This window comes from Pristiophorus japonicus, chromosome 11 (genome assembly GCF_044704955.1).
Source record: "Pristiophorus japonicus isolate sPriJap1 chromosome 11, sPriJap1.hap1, whole genome shotgun sequence".
Classification (NCBI taxonomy): domain Eukaryota; kingdom Metazoa; phylum Chordata; class Chondrichthyes; family Pristiophoridae; genus Pristiophorus; species Pristiophorus japonicus.
Window position 1 is genome coordinate 128,420,207 of NC_091987.1, and position 20,240 is coordinate 128,440,446.

General features: G+C 45.3%; 1 protein-coding gene across 1 annotated transcript in view; it reads left to right on the plus strand.

The window, feature by feature from the left end:
• LOC139276283 (dnaJ homolog subfamily C member 15-like) overlaps positions 1-19,299 on the plus strand; it is a 48,756-nt gene extending 29,457 nt beyond the window's left edge. The window contains exon 6 of the mRNA XM_070894039.1: positions 15,822-19,299. Within this exon, the coding sequence (XP_070750140.1) occupies positions 15,822-15,892 (71 nt within the window). The 3' untranslated portion in view covers positions 15,893-19,299. The remainder of the gene's footprint in view (positions 1-15,821) is intronic.
• The last annotated feature ends 941 nt before the right edge of the window (positions 19,300-20,240 follow it).

Sequence of the window (20,240 nt, forward strand, 5' to 3'; positions counted from 1 at the left end):
GAACATTCTACCCGCATCTAACCTGTCCAGTCCCGTTTCTATGAGATTCCCTCTCATCCTTCTAAACTCCAATGTATAAAGGCCCAGTTGATCAAGTCTCTCCTCATATGTCAGTCCTGCCATCCCGGGAATCAGTCTGGTGAACCTTCGCTACACTCCCTCAATAGCAAGAACGTCCTTCCTCAGGTTAGGAGACCAAAACTGAACACAATATTCCAGGTGAGGCCTCACCAAGGACCTGTACAACTGCAGTAAGACCTCCCTGCTTCTATACTTAAATCCCCTAGCTATGAAGGCCAACATACCATTTGCCTTCTTCACCGCCTGCTGTACCTGTATACCAATTTTCAATGACTGATGAACCATGACATCCAGGTCTCGTTGCACCTCCCCTTTTCCTAATCTGCCGCCATTCAGATAATATTCTGCCTTCGCGTTTTTGCCCCCAAAGTGGATAACCTCACATTTATCCACACTATACTGCATCTGCCATGCATTTGCCCACTCACCTAACCTGTCCAAGTCACCCTGCAGCCTCCTAGCGTCTCCCTCACAGCTCACATCGCCACCCAGTTTAGTGTCATCTGCAAACTTGGAGATATTACACTCAATTCCTTCATCCAAATCATTGATGTATATTGTAAAGAGCTGGGGTCCTAGCACTGAGCCCTGCGGCACTCCACTAGTCACTGCCTGCCATTCTGAAAAGGACCCGTTTATCCCAACTCTCTGCTTCTGTCTGCCAACCAGTTCTCTATCCACGTCAGTACATTACCCCCAATACCATGTGCTTTGATTTTGCACACCAATCTCTTGTGCGGGACCTTGTCAAAAGCCTTTTGAAAGTCCAAATACACCACACCCACTGGTTCTTCCTTGTCCACTTTACTAGTTACATCCTCAAAAAAAATTCCAGAAGATTTGTCAAGCATGATTTCACTTTCATAAATCCATGCTGACTTGGACCGATCCTGTCACTGCTTTCCAAATGCGCTGCTATTTCATCCTTAATAATAGATTCCAACATTTTCCCCACTACTGATGTCAGGCTAACCGGTCTATAATTACTCGCTTTCTCTCTCCCTCCTTTTTTACATTAGCTACCTTCCAGTCCATAGGAACTGATCCAGAGTCGATAGACTGTTGGAAAATGATCACCAATGCATCCACTATTTCAAGGACCACTTCCTTAAGTACTCTAGACTATCAGGCCCCCGGGATTTATCGGCCTTCAATCCCATCAATTTCCCTAACACAATTTCCCGCCTAATAAGGATATCCTTCAGTTCCTCCTTCTCACTAGACCATCGGTCCCCTAGTACTTCCAGAAGGTTATTTGTGTCTTCCTTCGTGAAGACAGAACCAAAATATTTGTTCAGTTGGTCTGCCATTTCTTTGTTCCCCATTATAAATTCATCTGAATCCGACTGCAAGGGACCTACGTTTGTCTTCACTAATCTTTTTCTCTTCACATATCTATAGAAGCTTTTGCAGTCAGTTTTTATGTTCCCAGCAAGCTTCTTCTCGTACTCTATTTTCCCCCGCTTAATTAAACCCTTTGTCCTCCTCTGCTGAATTCTAAATTTCTCCCAGTCCTCAGTTTTGTTGCTTTTTCTGGCCAAATTATATGCCCCTTCCTTGGATTTAATACTATCCTTAATTTCTCTTGTTAGCCATGGTTGAGCCACCTTCCCCTTTTTATTTTTACTCCAGACAGGGATGTACAATTGCTGAAGTTCATCCATGTGATCTATAAATGTTTGCCATTGCCTATCCACCGTCAACCCTTTAAGTATCATTTGCCAGTTTATTCTAGCCAACTCACGTCTCAAACCAGCGAAGTTGCCTTTCCTTAAGTTCAGGACCCTAGTTTCTGAATTAACTGTGTCACTCTCCATCCCTCCATGACCTCGCCGCTCCGTATCTCTGTAACCCCCTTCTTAAAACCTTCCTCTTTGACTGTCCTAATGTCTCCTTCTTGGCCCAGTGTCAGTTATTATCTGATTACATTCCTGTGATGCCCTTGGGATGATTAACTACGTTAAAGACACTATGTAAATACAAGTTGTTGAGAAGAAGATTCCAAATTCACACTGCACGATTAGCAAAATGTTGAATATGAAGTGTGATGCTTTTCTTTTTGCCCAATATTTACCACAGCTGTTGTATGTACTCATGTTAAGACAAAGGGCTAAAAATTTGTGACTGCCACGAGAGTTGCCAGCGTCTTAGATTAACGGCCGTAGAAAATGGTCGAAACGTTAGAGGAGCAAAATTTGCACTGGAAACTAAAGATTTTTAGGCCAGCACTAACGTACCATGTAATGCCTTCCTGGTGGCATTACTGCAGGCATCGGAGACAAAGTTGCTGTCCAGAAGCAGCGTTCCATCTTCCAACAGCCTCTGGAAGCAAGGCAATGAGTTCGCTAGGCATTGTGGAACATTAATCTGGACTGGGTTAGTAGTGCTGGTTTTTCTTTCTGGCCTTCAAGTTTCTAGGGTGCCGGATTGACTTTTTTCACCTTCTGAACTAATAAAAATAAAGTAAAAAAATGCAGGTTTCAGCCTTTACTGCCTTTTAAAAAAAAAAATTAACATTAAAAAGAAGTCCCAAGTGGGAGTCTTCAGCTCTTAAAGCTGAATTCCCTTCCGGACCTCAAAAAATAGAAACAGTGCTTCAGTACTAACACAAATGGCTCAGCAAGCCAAGGAAGGGGCACCCAGGAGCCAGGAGGCCGTCCAGAAAGAATGATGTGGCCGTCACTGTCAATAGTGTCATCCCCACCACCTGGCTCCAGTGCCCAAAGAAGCTTCATGACCTCAGACCACTGGTGAAAGTCAATGAATGCATCTTCAAATGCCATCACCTACCAACTGCATCACTAGCCTCACACACTGCTCAATGCATGACTCTTTACCCTCCACTGTCCCCTGCTCATCACTCACCTACCAACAATCTGTACCAATCACGAGGCACATCTCCCCCTTGGAGGCCAGTCTTGGCAGGGGCATGGCTGAGCCATTGGCCAGTGGCGGGGCAGAAGGGATACAAGATGCTGGTATCCTCATATGTTATCCTCCTCCTGGCATGCACCTCTTGCTTTCCCAACCTCCCCTCAACACAACTCTACCCATGTGCCATCCTTATTTCACACACCCAAGAAATGCAACCTGCCCAGACAGTGGTTGATCAAGAAGAGGAGAATGAAGAAGAAATACCGTCACTCAATTTAACACTTCCTGCCACCAGCTCCTCAAGGTTGACCAGCAAGGCCATTTGTAGTGTATGTCATTGAAAGTCAGCAGTCTTCAATCAGCCATGCTGCAGCCATTGGGGTAGCACTGTGTGACATCAGCAGGGTAGGCAAAGGCATACACAAGACCGTCACTAAGGGAATGCATAAGGATGATGAGTTGATTACTTGATGTCATATTGGATGGATAGATGTATACAGTTGGATTGGAAAGTTTGCTTTGTGGTGGCTTTTATTTCAGCATCGTGGCAAAGAGGACACTGTAATGGCCATTAACAGAAAGAAGGTAAGGTGTGGGACAAACGATGAAAGGGGAATTGAGGTTGTGCTCACTGGTACTGTATGCGGATGATTCCAACTCGGCTAACCCGGCCAGAAAGGGGCTGTCTGGGTTGCATCCATCCTTCCTTCCTTCCTTCCGCTTCCTCCTCTTCTGTTTCTTTCTCTTCTGCGTCTGCCTTTTCCCACTGCAAGCGGATAAATCTGAAATGACAGCATAAAATCCTGGAAATACTCAGCAGGTCCGGCAGCATCTTGACCCGAGATGTGAACTCTGTTTCTCTCTCCACGGATGTTGTCAGACCTGCTATTTGGAGCATTTTCTGAGTTCTCGGAGGCCTTCCTTTACCATCTGAGGGCCTGCAAGTGCCCAGGAGCATTCCCTACACACTTTAAAAAAAAAATGTTTTAACATGTATTGCAGCAAGCCACCACTTCAATAAAATCAAAAAAAATCCAGTCCAAAAGCTTAAACGCAAACTTACCTGAAAGATACGTGTGTCTTTTTAAGAGGTGCTGACAGAGCTTGTGTCAGTCTGCTGCACGCTAGGTTTACATGGCGAGCTTAGGACCCTGTGCTGAACTCAGCGCTAAGGTCCAAGTTAGCTGAGGTGACGTTAAGTCGGTGTTGCACGCCGACTGATGCCACCTCTTCCTCATTTAAATCTGCAGGGCCATCAACGCTGCTGGGCCTTGGAAAATGGCTGCGGGACCCGCCATCAGCTGGCAAAAGAACGGCGGCCGCCCTCTTTATGTTGCTTTATGCCGGTAACGGGTGGCGTTAAACTCCCGAATTTTTAGCCCTAAAAACCCATGTCTCTATTTGGGGTTGAAAGTAGAGAGGAGGTCTGCTCCATGATGATCATATTGTCCTTCTTGTTTCCCTTATGTCAAAGCGCTTTCTCTATAGGCAATAGACCCAATACAGTACCAGCACATCCCTGTCCGTTGATCTGCTCCACTCCTCCGCCCCCCCACCCCCCCCCCCCCCCAAATATTCAAAGAGCAACTTTCCATCCCACCTCAGTCCAGGCTCCAGCTGTTGATTTAAAATCTGAGATAGGCTGAGCAAGATAGACAAAAGGAGAGGAAACTTATAATCAGCAACAGGAGCTGCAACTAAAGTATCATAGAATCATAAAATGGTTACAGCACAGAAGGAAGCAATTTGGTCTGTCGAACTCGTGCCGGCAAGAACATTTCAGCTAGTCCCACTCTCCCGCCCTTTCCCCATAGGCCTTGACATTTTTTTCTTTCAGGTACTTATCCAATTCCCTTTTGAAAGCCGTGATTGAATCTGCCTCCACTACCCTTTCAGGCAGTGCATTCCAGATCTAACCACTCGCTGCGTAAAAAGTTTTCCCTCATGTCACCTTTGGATCTTTTGCCAATCACCTTAAATCTGTGTCCTCCGGTTCTCGACCCTTCCGTCAATCTCACTATTTACTCCGTCTAAACCCCTCATGATTTTGAACACCTCTATCAAATCTCCTCTCAACCTTCTCTGCTCTAAGGAGAACGATCCCAGCTTCTCCAGTCTATCCACGTAACTGAAGTCCCTCATCCCTGGAACCAGTCTTGTAAATCTTTTCAGCGCCCTCTCCAAGGCCTTCATATCCTTTCTAAAGTGTGGTGGCCAGAATTGGACACAATACTCCAGTTGAGACCGAACCAGTATTTTATAATGATTCATCATAACTTTCTTGCTTTTGTACTCTATGCCTCTATTTATGAAGCCCAGGATCCCGTATGCTTTTTTAACTGCTTTCTCAACTTACCCTGCCACCTTCAACGATTTGTGCACTTTTACCTCCTGGTCTCTCTGTTCATGCACCCCCTTTAGGATTGTACCCTTTAGTTTATGTTGCCTCTCCTCATTCTTCCTACCAAAATGTGTCACCTTGCACTTTTCGGTGTTAAAATTTCATCTGCCACATGTCTGCCCATTCCACCAGCCTGTCACTGTCATCTTGAAGTCTATCACTATCCTCCTCACTGTTCACTATACTTCGAGTTTTGTGTCAGCTGCAAATTTTGAAATTGGCACACCTAAGTCCAAGTCATTAATGTGTATGAAGTATAGCAGTTCTGCAGGAACAGAGCAATCGGCCATAGGAATGTGCTGGTTGAAATAAGGAAGAACAGAGCAGACACCAACCAACGTGAAGCTGAGGATTAGGGTGGATTGGAGCTTTGTAACGACCCTCACCTTTTATGAGTGGCATAAGTTTTCCTTGGGTGGTATTTTGGAGGGTTGTCTTATATATGTGCCACCTTGAAAGTATATATGGGAATTGTTTCAGCAGGAGTGAACAACAATTTCAGGGTATTAATGGCTGATCCAGTCTGGTCATTCAAATGACCTGCTTACTCTTAATTTATCTTCATTCTGCATTCTTCACATACCATAGGAATATAGAAACGAGACAGCTGGCAAAGATATATCCCACATGGTATTTGGCCATACTACCCTCCTTTTTTCTTTACATTGAACACTCTCCCTCACACACTCTGCATGATCACCTGGTGCTGCTTGCCCTCGCCAGTAACTGTCACATTTTCCAGGTCCAGCCACAGCAGAAGAAGGGGAGGAAAGTCCTCTGGGAGATGCACCATCACTCACTCACCCTTGCAAGCACCAGCTCAGCATTTGGCACTCTGTGCTGTAGAGAGTCAATGCACTGGGAGATTTCCTGTGTGCTCGCTGTCATCTCTAAACTATAGTGTTGCTTAAATCAGCTCTTCCCAGTACTTGGTCCCAATTTTTACATATTGGTACTTGAGTAAAAATTGTTCTCAAAGACTAGAGGTAAGTCTAACTACTGCCCCAGCTAGCCAGTATAACTGACAGAGAGGAGTATTGTGAATCAACATGCCATTTATGAGAGAGAGTGTCTCTCCTCTTGTTACCACAGATGTAAAGCCGTTTAAATTATGATACAGGTTTCATGAAGCCTTAAAGATTAAAAAAAAGGTAGATTACAAAATGAGAAGATGGCTGTTGAACTTTGAGCTTTAAAAATAGACTCTTTATATGATGAGGTATAATCAGATGTAATCATTTGGGACAGTTGTATTTCCATGCAAAGCAATTCCCATGCATTGTAAAATTGAGTTGTTTTTGAAAAAGTATTTAAGGATATTGTAGTATTAAAGTTTATTATATAATTATGGTTAAAACCAGTAATCTAACAAGAATGCCTGAGTATTCGACTGGACAGAACCTGTTTTGTAGCAAATATGCAACAACTGATTATTCAGATTATTTTGATTCATTTTCTAATTAATCAGCTAAAACTGTAGCTGAAATCACTTATAACTAAAAACGAGTGAACTTTCAAAGTAATTCTTATGGGCTCAATTTTCCCCAATGCCGTTTTTTGGCATACTGCAAGAGTTATGCCCGTTTTTTTGGGCCCCGACTACTCCCAAAAAATAACTAGCAAGTTTCCCCGTTCTATTTTTTGAAATTGGCGCCATGCAGCCTGTCCTTCAGCTTCGGGGGTGGAGCTTAATGCCTGCGCCGAAAAAAAGATGCCTCCCCTTCTGCGCATGCACGAAAAAAAAAGGAAGCTTTTGACGTGATTGCTATGGGCGCGCAGGCCCAATACAGCTCCCGGTCTGCATTCGGCCATTTTTAAAGAGCCAGTTGTGTGTGAGAACTTTAATTCTCATTGGAAAAATCAGAGCTGCAATACAAGATGCAACGCGGCTCAAGGACCAAGAATTTCTTACAGGATGAAGTGGAGGCACTAGTTACTGTAATTGAGGACAGATGGTAAGAGCTGGATACCAGCAGAGGTCACATAAAAGTTTCACCAAAAGAAATGAAATGCTGGAACCAACTTGCAGAAGATTACTGTGCAATGGTGACCATCCTGAGGTCTGGAGGCCAGTGCAAAAAGAAGTGGCAGGACCTTGGTCAAGTAGTTAGTGTAAGTAATATTTTCATTTATACACTGGAATTGCAATTGTAAATGTGATCATCTGTATGTCCCACCCAGCAGAAAGACATCCTCTCTTAAAAAATTATATTTTCATCTTTGCAGAGGAAGGTGGCACAAAGCAAAAGGGAAAGAACTTGAAAAGGAGGAGGCCTGGCAAATCAACACCCACTGACACCCTTGGAAGAGAGGGTCGCTGCTTTGATGGGTCCTGCTGGGGAAAAGCAACCACCACTGCACAAGCTGGGCCCTCACTCAAGGGAGAGGGTAAGTCCTGCAAACTCCACAGTCTGGCTTTGCTAAATGTTAAGTACTGCGCGGGCTAGCCATGCTTCAGTTCATGGGAATGTCTCCGTCAACTACGCTTCGGTTAATGCAATATGCTATCATTCATTTGGTCCTTCAAATCAGCCTGCTGCCTGCGCTGTTTGAGCCTACTCATGCCACCCACCCTGCTCCCTCTGCTGCTAACCATTTGTCTGTTCTGTTATATTTTGCAGAAATTGAGGCCAACCCCGACGAGGCTGAAGCTGATGCAGGAGAAGATTCTGATGCAGATGAGCCTGAAGAGGAGAACATCTCGCAATCCTATCTTCCAGACCAGGGGGTGAGGGTGAGGGGGAGGTGATGGATGAAGCCCCCACTGTTGTACTCACTCTGGAGGAGGTGCAGGCGCCGTCCATTGAGGTGCCAGCCCGTTTCCTGAGTGGTACGAGTGTTGGTGGGACATTACATGGTTTCCCACAGTCCGAGGCTGGGAATTCCAGTGGGGTGCAGCGAGGCACACCCAGGGCCCCACTGTCCGAGGCTGCGGGTCCCAGTGGGATGAAGCGAGCCACACCCAGGATGAGGAGGGGAAGGAGAGCTCCACAGCGCTCTCCTGAGATGCAGGATCTAATAGATGTGGTTCAGATGATGGCAATGAGTGCGGAGAGCATTGAACTTACACGATCACTCATGGACACTGTCAGTGGGGTGGGTGTTGAGGTGTCGGGAGAAGTAACACTCTCACGAGAAATGGGAACACTGTCCGGAACATGAGGGAGGGAATGTCGCAGGTGGCTGATACAATGTCGGTGCACATGAGGGAGGGAATGTCACAAGTAGCTAATACATTATCGGTGAACATGAGGGGGGGAATGTCGGAGTTAGCTGCTGCAATAAGGAAACATGCCCAGACCCCGTGCCCATTGACAGAATCAATTGCCACTCCCACTCCAATCCCCCCCCCCCCCCCCCCCCCCCCCCCAATCAAGAAGTGCGCATTACCCAAGATGTTCGAAAGAATAAGCTTGGTACCAACATGAGAAATGCTGCGCCATCGCCTCTAGGCGGGAGTGGAGTCAACAAGACCAAGCTCAGCGGGCGGTCTTAGAATAAGGTGGAGGAGAGATGGGTGAGATACTGCTTTTGTTGTTGTTATTGTTGTTACTGTTGTACTGTTGTAACTGTTCTCAAATTAAAAGTTATTTGTAATTTATGTAAATTTACAAGCTTAAACGTTTGTAAGTGCTCTTAAAGCTTTTAAGTGATCTTAGAGTTTGTAAGTGATCTTAACTGAAAACTTTAAAGTTTGTTACAAGAATATTTTTATTAAAGTTAAATACAAACAAATGTTTGTTAAACTTTTGAATAAAATATATTTTAAATTATAACTGAATCATTTCCATTATTTGTTCCATTATTACCGCAACTTTTTGAAGTAAAGAAGAATAATTTCCATTATTTGTTCCATTAACACAATATAACATTACAGAACAGGTCCAAACAATAAACATGGTCCATTTGGAATAGTTGCCGCTGAGCCTTCAGACAGCAAAGCATTTACGGATGAGCTGCTGGCGCAAGGCTCGAGCAATCGTTAAAGGAGCACAACGGCCCGCCCTTCTCCGCCGTTGTGCTCTGGGTTCAGGTAGTTGCATAGCTTCCTCCTCCTCCTCATCATTTGCATCTTCCTCCTCATCATCAGCCACTCTCACCTCAGGTGGGTCTTCTACTACCAGCAGCTGCTGCCTCATGATGGTTAAGTTATGCAGCATGCAGCACACAACAGTGAACTGACTGACAATCTCAGGGGAGTATTGCAGGTAGCCTCAGGAATGGTCCAGGCATCGGAAACGCTGTTTCAAGTTGCCAATAGTCCTCTCTATTATGCTGCGCGTCGCAATGTGCGACGTGTTGTATTCCCGGTCAACTTCCATCCGGTTTACACATAGAGGCGTCATGAGCCAGATGGCGAGGCCGTACCCTTTGTCTCCCAGCAGCCAGCTCTGCCCTTCTGGCTGTTGCTGAAACATGGCAGATATAGCGCTCTCGCGTAGGATGAACGCATCATGGGTGCTCCCAGGGTATCTCGCATCAACTGACATGATGCGATGCATGTTGTCACACACCAGCTGCACATTCACGGAGTGGAAGTCTTTTCTGTTCCTATACATCTCGGAATTCTTCAAAGGTGCTCGCAAGGCGATGTGGGTACAATTAATGCAGCCCTGTACCTTTGGGAAGCCAGCAATCCTGGAGAAGCCTACAGCCCTGTCACACATTGCCTGGGCGGTCATGGGGAACTTTATGTAGTAATTCCTCCAGGCATAAAATGGAGCAGTCACCTGCCGAATGCTGATATGTGTTGTATGTTGCGAAATGGCGCACACATCCCCAGTTATGGCCTGGAACGATCCAGATGCATAGAATGAAAGTGCAGCTGTAACCTTTACTTCAACTGACAAATGAGTCCTCCTGATGCTTCTAGGTCGCAGATCTGCTTTTACTAACTCACAGATCTCGGTTACAACTTCTTTGCGGAAACACAGCCTTCCCACACAGTCTGCATCACTCAGGTGCATGCATGAATGCCTGTCTCGATATACCCGGCGTGGGTAAGGCCTCCTGTCCCTCATCCTACATGCTCTGAGGTTCTTCGTGCGATGACGTCGAAGCAGTCGTCTCCTCTGCAGCACCATCATGCAGAAGGCTTGCACGAGGTATGGCATTGTCAGTATTGCCCCCATGATTAAATTGTATCTTTGCAAGAAGCTCAAAACAGCAGGACAAGCTTCTATGTTGTCTCTCTTCCCAAGGTCGACGCCATACTATGGACCACACCCAGGTCTGGGCATGTGCGATAGGCTTGCTTAGATTAGGAACACCCCCCCACCCTCCCCCCCCCCCCCCTGCCCCAGGCTTCTTTTGGTGCTGCTGCAGTGTAAGGGTGCTCATCCCTTAGTTTGGCTTTCACACATCCCCAGGCTTCTTTTGAAGCCAAGCCTCTGTGTCCGGGCAAAGGACCGATGCTGTCTGCCGACGCTCCCACCCTCAAACCTGGTTTGGTGGTGGCATGGCACTTTGGAAAAAAATCCAAAATTAAAGAATTGCATTAAACTTTCATTTTCTGCATTTTAAGTTTGAAAAAATTGAGCTTCATGATGCATATTTAATGTGTTCCCTCCAAAACTTCGCCTAAAAACAATGGCGTTTTTCTGCATCGATTTTTTGACGTGCGCTGGTTTTTCTTAAGTGCCTAGAAGTGGTCACATACGCCGTCCTAGGAGAAATGTAAGTTGGCCAAACTGGCATAAATGTGAAAAACTGGTGCAGGTTACGCTCCCTATAACACAAAAAAAAATTAACCAAAAAAAAAATCATAACTGAGTTATGCTGGTGCACAATCTTTGTGGAAACTTGGATTTTTAAATTTAGGCCAAAAAAAGTGGTGTGTGCCAAAAAAATGGTGCAAATCACTGGGGAAAATTGAGCCCTATATGTGTAAGCATGTGTTCACACTACAACTTCAGCATTGTTGGGGAGTGATTTCCGGGAGTAACTAGTTGCACTTTTTTCTGCGCATGCGTCCATCAAGCTCTGCCCTCCCGATGCCTTCCGCCCAAACTGGAAGTGCTGGACCAGCAGTGCGGCCCCGCTCTCATTCCACGCGGCCGAGAGCGGCAGTGGATGGCCGAGAGCAGAGAGGCGGGAGGCCGAGAGGGTCCGCAGGGCCAAGAGCGGTGACGGGGGACTGAGAGAGCCAGCAGGCAGAGACGCAGTGGGGGACCGAGAGGGGGGTGGAAAAGAGGGAGGGAGAGAGACTGGGGGAGGGAGGGAGAGAGACTGGGGGAGGGAGGGAGAGAGACTAGGGAAGGGAGAGAGAGAGGGGGAGGGAGAGGGAGAAAGAAAGACTGGGGGAGAGGGAGGAAGAGAGAGAGAGAGAGAGACTGGAGGGGGTAGGGAAGGGGAAGAGAGAGAGAGTGGGAGACTGGCGGGGGGAGAGAGAGAGAAACACTGGTTGGGGGGGAGGGGCGGGGGGTGGAATCGTAGAGGAGAGAGGGAACTCGGGGAAGATGGATCACGTTCGGCCGAGAGGCCCCGCGGGCAGCCGAGAACGGCGATGGGCAGAGAAGCAGCGGGGGCTGAGATTGGGGGAGAGGGAGGGAGAGAGAGAGAGAAACTGGGGGAGGGAGAGAGAGAGAGAAAGAGAGTGACTGGGAGAGGGAGAGAGAGGGAAAGAGAGTGACAGGGAGAGGGAGAGAGAATGACTGGGGAGGGAGAGAGAGAGACACTGGGGGAGAGGGGGAGACTGGGGGTGGAGAGAGAGACACAGGCTGGGGGGAGGGGGGGATCGTAGGGGAGAGAAGGAACTTGGAAGAGGGATCATGTTCGGCCAAGAGGCCCCCCGGGCAGAGAAGCGGCGGGGAGCCGTGAGCAAGGGTGGGAGAGAGAGAGACAGACTGGGGGGAAGAGAGGGAGAGAGAGATAGACTGGGGGAGAGGGAGAGAGGCTGGGGGAGAGGGAGAGAGGCTGGGGGAGAGGGAGAGAGAATGTGGGGGGAGGGATTGGAGGGGAGAGAGGGAACCCGGAGAAGAAGGGTCCAGTTCTTCCAACCCCCTGCAAGGAACATCGTTGGAGTGGATGAAATCCAGAAGTCACAACACTCACTATTCATTTCTTACCTAATAAAACTGTTAACAATCCGTACACAATGGGCCATCTATGGTGGAGGGGGGCAGGGGGAGATAAGGTGTAAGGAGGGACTTTGGCCTGGGGAGGGATGCACTTGCGCTGGTGTAAGGCACTTTGGCTGGGGGAGACTTGGACTGGGGTAAGGCACTTTGGCTGGGGGAGGCATGCACTTGGACTGGGGTAAGGCATTTTGGCTGGCCTTTGCTGCCTTCTGGGGAGCTCTGTTCTCTGTCGCTTCAGGAAGTCAAAGTGGATCAAGTTACAATTTGCAAAGTCAGTGAGATCTTGGGATGGGCGGTTCCAGTTACACATTCCAGTGAAACTTCAGATTGTGGCTTACCCTCCAAGGGGACCAATCATAGACAAAGGGTGGAGCATGGTGGCCATTTTCACAGTACAAATAAGCACATCCGTGATTTCCACTTGTAGGATGGCAGAACCTGACCAAAAAGAGAGCTGGTGTAAGATCCAAATCAGATTTAAAAAGTGCCCTACATGGAGGTAATTTAAATCTTTACACATGCAGATGCTTAACATTTAAATTGTAATTGATGGAAGAGAAGGAATGGAGACCTGTCTGCTTGGCTGAAGAATTGGAGACCTAGCTAGGCAGTGTTAATGCTACTGCGTAACTGCAGTGTAAAACGATATAACACTAATAGTTATCACCACTGCGCACCCATTTGTGTCCCCTTTCTGGGGGGGGGAGGGTGAATGTAATTTATTGTTAATAAAAATATTAATTTAGTGAACCCTAGGTGGTATAAGTGCACACTTTAAAAATGTGTTTTGATTAGTTTTAACGCAACGAGTTGTTAAGATCTGGAATGCGCTCTCTGAAAGGGTAGATTCAATCGTAACTTTGAAATGGGAATTGGATAAATACTTTGAAAAGGAAAATTATGCAGGGTTATGGGGAAAGACCAGGGGTATGGGACTAATTAGATAGCTCCTTCAAAGAGCCGGCACAGGCACGATGTAGTGTATTTGGATTTTCAAAAAGCATTCGATAAGGTGCCACACAAGAGGTTATTACACAAAATTAGGACTCATGGGATTGGGGTAATATATTAGCATGGATTGAGGATTGGTTAATGGACAAAAAACAGAAAGTAGGAATAAACAGTAATTTTTCCTGTTGGCAGGCTGAAATTAGCGGGGGTACCACAAGGATCAGTGCTTGGTCCTCAGCTATTTACAATCTATATTAATGACATAGATGAAGGGACTGAATGTAATGTATCCAAGTTTGTTGATGATACAAAGTTTGGTGGAAACGTAAGCTGTGAGGAGGATGCAGACAGATATAGACAGGTTGACTGAGTGGGCAATAACATGGCAAATGGAATACAATGTGGGAAAGTGTGAAGTTATCACTTTGGTAGGAAAAACAAAAAAGCAGAATATTTTTTGAATGGTGAGAGACTGGGAAATGTTTGCATTCAGAAGGATCTGGGTGTCCTTGTACATGAATCACAGAAATTTAACATGCAGGTACAGCAAGCAATTAGGAAAGAAAATGGTATGTTAGCTTTCGTTACAAAGGGATTAGAGTATAAGGGTGAGAAATTCAGAAATGGGGTGCTAACTTTTAAAAGTTGAAAAAATTAGTACCAGGCGATAATGATTTTCAACTTTAAAGAAATTCGAGGTTTGCGTTCCAGGAAGGAAGTGGTCGCTAAATCAAGCATTCTGTGGTGTATGTAGCACACAAATCACTGATTCCACACGGTCTGGTGTATATCTAACTGCTGTGACCTTCGTCCTTTATTGTTCAGCTCCAGAGTGCCTCTCAGGTGTGGTGGTCAGCCTTATGTAGTGCTTGTTCTAGGTACTTCCAGGTTTCCCACCACAGCGCCCTCTGTGGTGTGGCATAGTGCTTACATTACATTTAAGGTACCAGGACGATACACACATCATTACATAACACATTCCACTTCCTTCCTGGAGCGCAACAGGATGCAGGTGGGGCAGTAGTTGTGCAGCGCTGCACAATGGGCCGCGCAGCGCTGCCGCGATCGGAGGCTCCTTCCGTCCCTTAAAGGGAAGGGCCATCGCTGTAGGCACTGTATTGGAAACACTTGCCTGGTCTCTGACGGCAGTCGTGATCCGTTCGATCAGCCTGATGCACTGCAGTAGAGTGCCGGGCTGATTGATCGCGGGCAAAGAGGATTGAAAAAATTTGACAGACACCATTGTAGAAATTTTTGCACTTGCCTCAGCCACCCCACCTTTAAGTTTCACCCTGGAAGCACCCGGCCTCCCGATCAATGCCTCCTGCAGCTGCCGGTGTTTTCGCCCGGCGATGCTGCAGCGGGCGGAACCGAAGTTCGGGCCTGGGGTGCTACCGGTGCGATGTGCACGGCAATGACGTCACAATCTCCGGGCGAAGGAGATCGGGGCGTCACACCCTACTACCGCCGCAAACATCCCGCCAAATTTCTCAGGAATTGATCTTCTCGCCGCCCCTGGTCGGTAAGTGGTTAGTAACCCACTATTGCCCCTCCCATAATGAGAGGCACTAAGGAGGCCAATTTAGAGTAAAGAAGTCTTACTGCAATTATACAGGACATTGATGAGGCCACACCTGGAGTATTGTGTACAGTTCTGATCTCCTTACCTGAGGAAAGACATACTTACCTTAGTGGGAGTGCAACGAAGATTCACTAGACTGATTCCTGGGATAAAGAGATTGCCCTGTGAGAAGAGATTGAGTAGACTAGGCCTATGTTCAGTAGAGCTTAGAAGAATGAGAGGTGATCTAATTGCAACATATAAAATTCTTAAGGGGCTTGACAGGGTTAATGCTGAAAAAATGTTTTCCCTGGCTGGGGAATCTAGAAAACGGGGTCACAGTCTCAGAATAAGGGATCGGCCATTTAGGACTGAGACGAGGAGAAATTTCTTCACTCAAAGGGTTGTGAATGTTTGAAATGCTCTACCCCAGAGCTCAGTTGTTGAGTATATTCAAGACAGAGATTGATAAGTTTTTGGGAACAAAGGGAATTAAGGGATATGGGGATAATGCGAGAAGGTAGACTTGAGGTAGAAGATCAGCTATGATCTTGTTGAATGGCGGCGCAGGCTTGAAGGGCCAAATGGCCTACTCCAGCTCCTATTTTTTATGTTCTCGAGTTCTTATGATGGGTCAAATGGCCTCCTTCTGTATTGTAAGATTCCATGATTGTATAAGTGGAAGCTTTTTTTATGCATATGTTGATTGAGATTATATAAAAATGTTATTATGTGAAACTGCACTGCTAATTATTGCTGTTCAGCACTTTTACAAATAGAACTGGAGTCAGTTGTGAAAAATCATTAATCAGACATCAGGGCACGTTGCAGTTAGAATTTAAAACTGAGCTCATTTGTTTCCTTGTAATTTTAGGAGGATCGCCATTCCTGGCTGCAAAGATCAATGAAGCAAAAGATCTAATGGATTCTTCCAGCAAAAAATAATTCCTGAAGATTGTGTTATTTATTATTAGTTTAGCAGTAAAATTTTGCGCACTTCCTGAATAAGGAAAAACGCTATCAAAATTAGATGAATTAAGGGGAGCGGTGGACACTATCATATGTTATTGAAATAAATGTACAGTTAAAGGTGTATGTTGGTAAAATCGGTTTTGAAACTTTTAGTTTGAATCCATAAAATATAAGTGATTTTCTTGTGCACAAGATATAAATTTAATTCTAAATTAAGTCCTGATTTGGAAGAGTGAAAGTACGTTTACAGTGAGTGGGAGGCCTGTATCCTAATCCTCATTTCATGGCAGTCACATGAATGAATTTGATTGTACGATAGAACCAAAACTGTATGTGATTATTTCATTTTCATTCCTTGTACATAGCTCTACGCGTATTTAATTATTCTTTCATTAGCTATGGGAATAAAGGTAGAAACCACTGCGTCTTTTAAGGGAAAAAATTGACTAATATTTGAAGGAGGGGGCAGAGGAAAATGCAGGCCAAAGTGAGAGCAGGGTAGTGGAAGCACTGATTAGTGAGTCCTTGCTATAGTCAAACCTGAGCTTGTCAGTTGTCTAAAGACCAACTAGTGATCATCTGCCATCGTGGAGAGGCAAGTGGGTCCCTGGAGTTGAGGTGCCTCTAAGATGATGTGCCAGGCAATGGAAGTTCAGAACCAAGTCAATACTGTGGTAGACTTGAGATGTTGTTAATTGATTAGCTGGGCTGGCTCATCAACTGAACCTGGAGGCATGGACTTGCCAATGGGGGTTGGAGCTTTTCCTGTGTGTATTGCTAGATAACCCTGCAAACCAATTCCTTAATTTGTAGTGTAGTCATAACTTGACAGGAAACGGGAAGCTTACCAGTGCGCAGCGCTGGTGAGGATTTCTGGCATAAAGGGGAACATAGGAACATAAGTAAACCATTCAGCCCCTTGAGCCTGTTCTGCCATTCAGTTAGACCAGTTGGAGAAGGGCAGCTTCAAGGCCAGTTGAGAGTTCCTAGCACCGTTGACGAAGACCATTTCTGTTCTCTTTCCCCTTGTCTAGAGCAGCTTTTACAAATTCAGCAGGAATGCCACCCACACCTGCTGCCATACCATTAGCTTGGTGACACAGAGGAGTTCACTTCCTCCCATCAAGCTGGCTTTTCTCCACGCAACACACTCCACTGTTATATTTCAACCAGCAGCAGGTGGGTCTGTCCCATTGGACCAGATGCAAACTCAGCATGGTGCTGTTTCCACACCCCAAAGATAGTTTCATGGGTTTGTTGGAGACTACCAGACTTGTCATTCATTGGCACGAAGCCCAAAGCGTCACAACTGACAACAGAATTAGACCAGTGGAAGAATAATTTAGGATCATTTTTGTTGAATTGCTCACTCTTGCGGATCAATAATCCCATTTAACTTGCAGCTAAGTGTGAAGTAATGTTTCTTAGGAGGGAGGGGTGACAGGAGTGGGAGTATACAATCAATTAAAGTGTGTGAGGAACGGATCTAGGGTTCAAATTCGAATACAGGTAGATAAAGCCATAAAAAATAGCAATAGCACTTTGGGTTTTATAAATATGGCATAGACTATAAGTTCCAAGGCAGCGGCTTACCTCCTTCTAAAGAGCAACTAGGGATGGGCAATAAATGCTGGCCTTGCCAATGGCTCCCATATCCAGAGAACGAATACAAAAAAAGTAAAGAGGCAATGACAAACTTGTACAAGGTAATGGATAGGGCCCAATTAGAGTGTGTGTCGGGTTTTGGCATCCCATTATAGAAAGGACATTACAGTGACAGAGAGTGTACAGCATAGTTTCACCAGAGTGACTATAGAATTTGGGCCTATTTCCACTGGAGTTGAGAAGGCTAAGAAAAGATTCAATGGATGATTTTATTTTAAATTGTGAAGGGTTTTAATAGGGAAAATAGAGAACAACTTTACTTTGGTTGCTGAATCAATTCTCAATTTAAAATTTTCACTGAGAGCGAGGAGAGGGATTAGGACTAGGAGTCTTTCTCATTCTGATTTTAGAGTAGTATTGATGGAGGCATTGAAAAGGTGTGTAATTCAGTCCATTTGGGCCTCTTGGCAAGAGGTTAGTCTTGTATCCCATGGCTGCCATTATGGAGGAAACATGAGGCAACAATAGTGCCAAATAATATTTTACAAATTTGTTGTTTGTATCCCAAAATATGAATAAAATTGATAATAGTTCCACATTTGCAGGTGAGAATCAATGCTACAAACACAGAGCTCTTCCAAATTTTGATCACATTTTAAGATCAGTGATGTGATCATCAACATTGTGAAAAGACCATTAGTCAAAGTTTATTATCAGGGATGAAGGACTTCAGTTATGTGGAGCGACTGGAGAAGCTGGGATTGTTCTCCCTAGGGCAGAGAAGGTTAGGGGGAGATTTAATAGAGGTGTTCACAATTATGAAGGCTTTCAAAAAGAAGTTTGATATTTACTTGAAAAGGAAAGATGTTGAAAGAGGAGGGAAGTGGGACTAATTGGCTAGCTTTTTCAGTGAGCCAGCAGAGGCACTGTGGGCTAAATGGCCTCTTCCTGTACTGTAAGATTCTATGATTCTATGCATGTGAATCAACTAGCTGGCCAGCAGCAAACTGATGTGTGTGTTATTTATAAAACTTGTCCTAAAATTAATTTGTTAGTCAAATCAATTTTCTACGGTAACTGATTTGTGTAAATACAGCCAATAAGCCACTCATTTTTAAATATTATAATTTCCCATTAATATCTATTCCAGTCTTGTCCCACTTCCAAATTCCTCTACTTCTGTCAGAAAGACAGGACATTCAGGGTTGCATCCTTCTCTGTTAATATTGCATTGGATCAGCCAAGAGGAGCAGGTGGTGTACTTGTATCAGATTCTTTCCACTTCTTATTGGGATAGGTGTTTCACCATTGGGGTGGTCTCCTTCCAAGTAGAACCACTGAAACTAGCCTACTGGCATGAGTTGAAAAAAAGTGTCAGGTGAGTTTGGGATTTGACCCTGGATACTATAAGATTAATATGAGATATGACGTGGTAAGTGTAGCACATTTGGGAATTAAAGGGACCTATGGTTCCCAAAGCTCACCACCATTGGGGTTTTTCCCATGTCAATTCTGTCTGTTGTAAACTAAATGATAGCGATTGATTGCTATGATTAGTCAAAAACTCCATTATCATTGTATCATGCAACTACCAGGCTGGTAGAAGGCGAACTAGATGGACCGTGGTCTTTTTTTGTCTAGAATTTCCTATGTTCCTAATAGGAGCTCAACGTTCTATCACTGAGTTACATGAACCGTTTTTGATAGTCCTAATTGTCATCATTCTAAGCTCTTTTCATTACATGTATAAACAGGGAAATAAACATTTGGCTGACCTTCCAGTGTGTTTATGAAAGTAAAGGGCCGAAATTCCTTTCTTACACTCATAATATCAAATTTTAGGATTGTTGGCCCCTAATTCAGAAATTAAAGCCTGCCGTGCAATTTGAAATCACCTGCCTCGAATGTAAACCTATACATCTGGAGTGTCCGAGCCTTTTGTCTTTATGCATGTCAAGAAGTTTGTGGGGTGGGGAGGAGGCCACAAATGGGCCCTGAAATTCTGTGGGGGTAGCAAATCGTCTGCCCGTTATACACCTTGCCCAATTTCCCTTTTCATTGAACGGAGTTCCGGTATGGCCCATTTTGCGACACCACCAAAGTTGAATTTCACCCCCTAAATAGGGAGACAACTGGTGACGATCAGACCATAGAGAACAGCGAAGAAGCAGCGAGAGATTCCAGAGCGATGTGATCAGGGCCCAGAGGAGGCTCAAGTTCGGGGCCCAGCTGAGGCAAGGACCCTGTGGCAACATGGGCCAGCCCACACTGCGATATGTATGCGCACTTGCTCCGTGCAGCAGAGCTGGTCTTGGTTAATCCTTGCCACTGGACCAAGACCTAGTTCTGTCAAGCCCGTGTGGTGGCTGGTGTGCAACGGCCACCACACGTTAAAAAAAATCCATGCACAGGCATCTTCCACCCTTCAACATGTAGTTCGGGACCTGGAATATCAGGTCCTTCATTGAAACACCTGTGAACTCATCCATTTTTGGTGTGGAAGCAAGTCATCCTCGACACGAGGGACCGCCTAGGAAGAAGAAGAGAAGCAGAGCCCTCCTGTCTGTTACTGCTCTTGCTGTCATTCGGCAGTTTAAATATTTGATTTCACTTAGCCTTTTCATCACTTTGCACTCAGAAAGAGTCCATTTAGGCACCAGGTCAACAGGTGCTATCTATTTTCAGATCTGTAAGTAAATAGATTCCTATAATTTTT